Raw genomic sequence first — 3,338 nt, 5'->3', positions numbered from 1 at the left:
CATTGGACATAAAGCTGTATTAAATGAATATAATATTTTCTCAAATTTTACCTCAACTAGTTTTAAAGAAGAATTAATGTTCAAGCTATTCAAAGAATAATTCTGTTAAAGTCTTTCAATTTCAACAAATACTTGTTTCTGAACGTTCACCACTGGTCTTATTTGTTGCTTTTAACCCCTGGCTGTTAACATGATCTGTTGCACAAATAATCAACAAAAGCACATCTAAGTGAGGGACCAAGTCAACATATATCATTTAACACCAGATTTYGGGCATTTTATTCTGACATAGTGAAGAAATCAACATGTAAGTTTGACATCACAGAAATTCTGAGCTGTGCACACAATGAGTAAGGGTGTGGTCAAAAACTGGTCCCTACAGATAAAGTGGATCCTAAAGTGCATGAAAATGCAAAGTAAGTTGAATATTTAGGATCTATGTGGTAAACTTAGATAAAAATTTTCATCTTCTGTTGGGATTGTGATTTTTGACGCTTTGAAGACAGCATTGTTTGCATATTTATTTAATGAAATGCAATTTAAACCGAAGAGCTAATCAATACGAAGCTGCTGATGCCTTGTTTTTGGTTAGTACTGGGAACCAGCCGACGAGCTACCGGTCGATCACGATCGACTGGTTGAGCACCCCTGTAAAATTTCAGTCTGTGACAGGAGGGATTGACCCCAGGTGGTCAAAGGTCAATCAGTGGCAAGATGAGGTGAGGAGAAATGGGCGTATTCACTGCAATTTTTATTGAGAGACCAGCTAACCAAGTCCATAAAAATAAAAATATCCATAATTTCTGGTTTCGGATGAAAAKTGTAGAGAAGTCTCCAAGCAGCAAAGCAGGGAAAGATAAGGAAGGGCAGGAGAGAAGGGAGAAGCGTCTTACTCCTTCGAGAGCAGAAAAAAAAGTGTCATTTATGACACTTTGCTGATCCTGGTGATGTAGAGAAAAACCCAGCAAGAACCAATCACTGAAACAAACTTCACTTTCAAGAATATTATCTGAGAAAATTCAAAATAAAATTGTGAAAATCCTAAAAAAGGTCAGATTCAACATAATTATGTTCATACATGTCTAGTTATACAGATTGTAAATTACATGAAATTTATTAACTTTGCATGAATACAGACAGATAAAAACTCAAGTTTTTCCAAAAACATGGAGGCGCACATTTCCATAAGTTACTCTCTCATACAGAATTTAATTCAAACTGATTTGACAAATGAACACACTATCTTTTAGAACTATTTATAAAGAAATAAACAGTTAATGCAGAAGATTAAAATTTTTTTACAGAAGTTTAAAAATGTACAAGGTTAGAAGTCTGGTTGACAAAGTTGTTTGATGTTTACATGGACGTTAACAAATAACTGTTGCAAAAAAAACACTGTTTCAAATTACTTTTATTAGCAAAAACACAAGATAAAATCAACAATATGTTAGCTGGAAAGGAGGAGATAAGGTTCATGGGATCCTTTCAGCTCTTAATGTCCTGGAATTTAAGATTTTCATCTGTAAAAAGAGAAAAAAAAACAGATTTACTCAGAGCAGAGCTTTCTGCACACTTTATGAAACCTTTGAAACAAGTAAGAACTAAATGTTTATTAAACCCAACAGCAGGACGAAGCTGCAGAAAGTTAAAGTTTAATTTTCTTCAGTCAAAAACAGCCAGATTGTTTGTTCACCTGTTTGTCTTCTGGAGACAGAACACCCTGCACTGATACCAGCTGGTACTGTCGGTGCTTTAGGCTGTGGGGGAACTTCCTGATAAGACGGACCCCTGTGGACCAGGTGTCCCTTCTCAGCAACTTCCTGCTGTCCGACACAGAAGAACCAGGATCCAGGACCAGGAGGCAGAAGCTTCCTTTTTTTTTCTGCTCCAAACCCACAACAGTGCGGCTATGACCTGAAAACCACACAGGTGAAACAGGAAGTGGTGTCTGAGTCACATTGTTTACAGGTGAAACAGGAAGTGGTGTCTGAGTCACGTTGTTTACAGGTGAAACAGGAAGTGGTGTCTGAGTCACGTTGTTTACAGGTGAAACAGGAAGTGGTGTCTGCTTTACTTTATTTTCTGGTTGGCAAGATTCTGATCCAATACCAGAGTAATTCCACTAACAAATGACTTTCAGAATACAGCACCATATAACTTTATTTAAAAAATAAGAGAACTTGTATTCGGATGTCACAGTCTTGTTTACGTTGACATCACCTGGCTTTGGCGTGAGCCTCATGTAGTCAATAGGAAACTATATGTTCCAGTCTGCCTCTTTAATTTGAGCCTGAGTGTTTTGGTAAATGGTAAACGGCCTGAACCAAGTCCAAAAATAAACAARTGATATCTTCTCTTATCTGCAGTAAAATTAAATAACTAACTTGAAGTACTAATAAGATTACTAACCTTTATTCTGACTGGATACTTAACAACACTTCTCTCCAAATTAACAAATCATTACCGTTTTACACTTTGTCATTTGTCAATTAACATCCATTATCTATACCCGCTTCRTCCTTTCAAGGTCATGAGGGTCACTGGTGGCCATATCCAGCAGTCACTSTGSGAGGGGTGGGGTACACAAGTCCATCACAGGGACACACARAAAGACAAACAAGACAAACACAATTCTCTCTCTCCCACCTATGAACAATTTAGTGCTACAWAACAGTCCGACGCAGACTGACAGAGGTGATACTGATGAAGAAGAATGCAGAAATATTAAARTGTCCTCTGATGTCCTGAAGCTACAACTGATGAGCATCCTCTTCCACTGAAACACAGTCCCGTCTCTTTTTCATCAACTGTAATCAGACGGTTGATTCAGACTGGATGGAGGTAAGAAGATCAATAAACAGCAGGTTTATCCTGTTAAAAGTTTGTGACAACTGAAGAACAAAAGAAAAGAACCAAGGATCAGCTCCCTGATGATTAGCCATGTTAATCTGAAACAATAGCCATTGAATGAGAGGGGTGGTTTATGTCGACTGATAATCCGAACAGCGTGCCTGTAAACACGTAATGTGGAGATGTTCACCAACAACTGTAGGACCCTCTTCTCCACACAAAGTAAAGATGAGGAYTACCTTGGTGTTGCAGGTAAAGTGGGGGCAGGCCGGTCTGGATGAGTTTGGGGGGCAGTCTGTTGCTCCTGCTGGACTGACAGAAGTACTGTTTGATCCAATCAAACAGCAGGGGGTGGGTGCCAGCAGTACCAGTGGGCTGGTGGAAGTCTATGATGCGTGAACTGAAAACAGAAACAAACTGAAGCTGAATGTTCTGCTGCTGAGGTTCATGAAGTTGTAAAGTTACAACAAACTCAGCTGTTATTATTT

The 3,338-nt window shown here is 38.6% G+C and overlaps 1 protein-coding gene across 1 annotated transcript; it reads right to left on the bottom strand.

The window, feature by feature from the left end:
• Positions 1-1,098: 1,098 nt before the first annotated feature.
• Positions 1,099-3,250, bottom strand: zufsp (zinc finger containing ubiquitin peptidase 1; the record flags this gene model as incomplete). Its single annotated transcript, XM_014026332.1, is given in 3 exon segments — positions 1,099-1,520; positions 1,694-1,914; positions 3,090-3,250. Coding segments are annotated over 3 exon segments (430 nt in total), but the record flags the coding sequence as incomplete, so codon positions are not given.
• Between the last annotated feature and the right edge of the window lie 88 nt (positions 3,251-3,338).

The sequence above is a fragment of the Austrofundulus limnaeus genome, unplaced genomic scaffold (assembly GCF_001266775.1).
Source record: "Austrofundulus limnaeus strain Quisiro unplaced genomic scaffold, Austrofundulus_limnaeus-1.0 Scaffold543, whole genome shotgun sequence".
NCBI classification, from domain to species: Eukaryota; Metazoa; Chordata; class Actinopteri; order Cyprinodontiformes; family Rivulidae; genus Austrofundulus; species Austrofundulus limnaeus.
The sequence above is the reverse complement of the archived record's forward strand: the minus strand, read 5'-3'. Positions and strand labels throughout refer to the sequence as shown.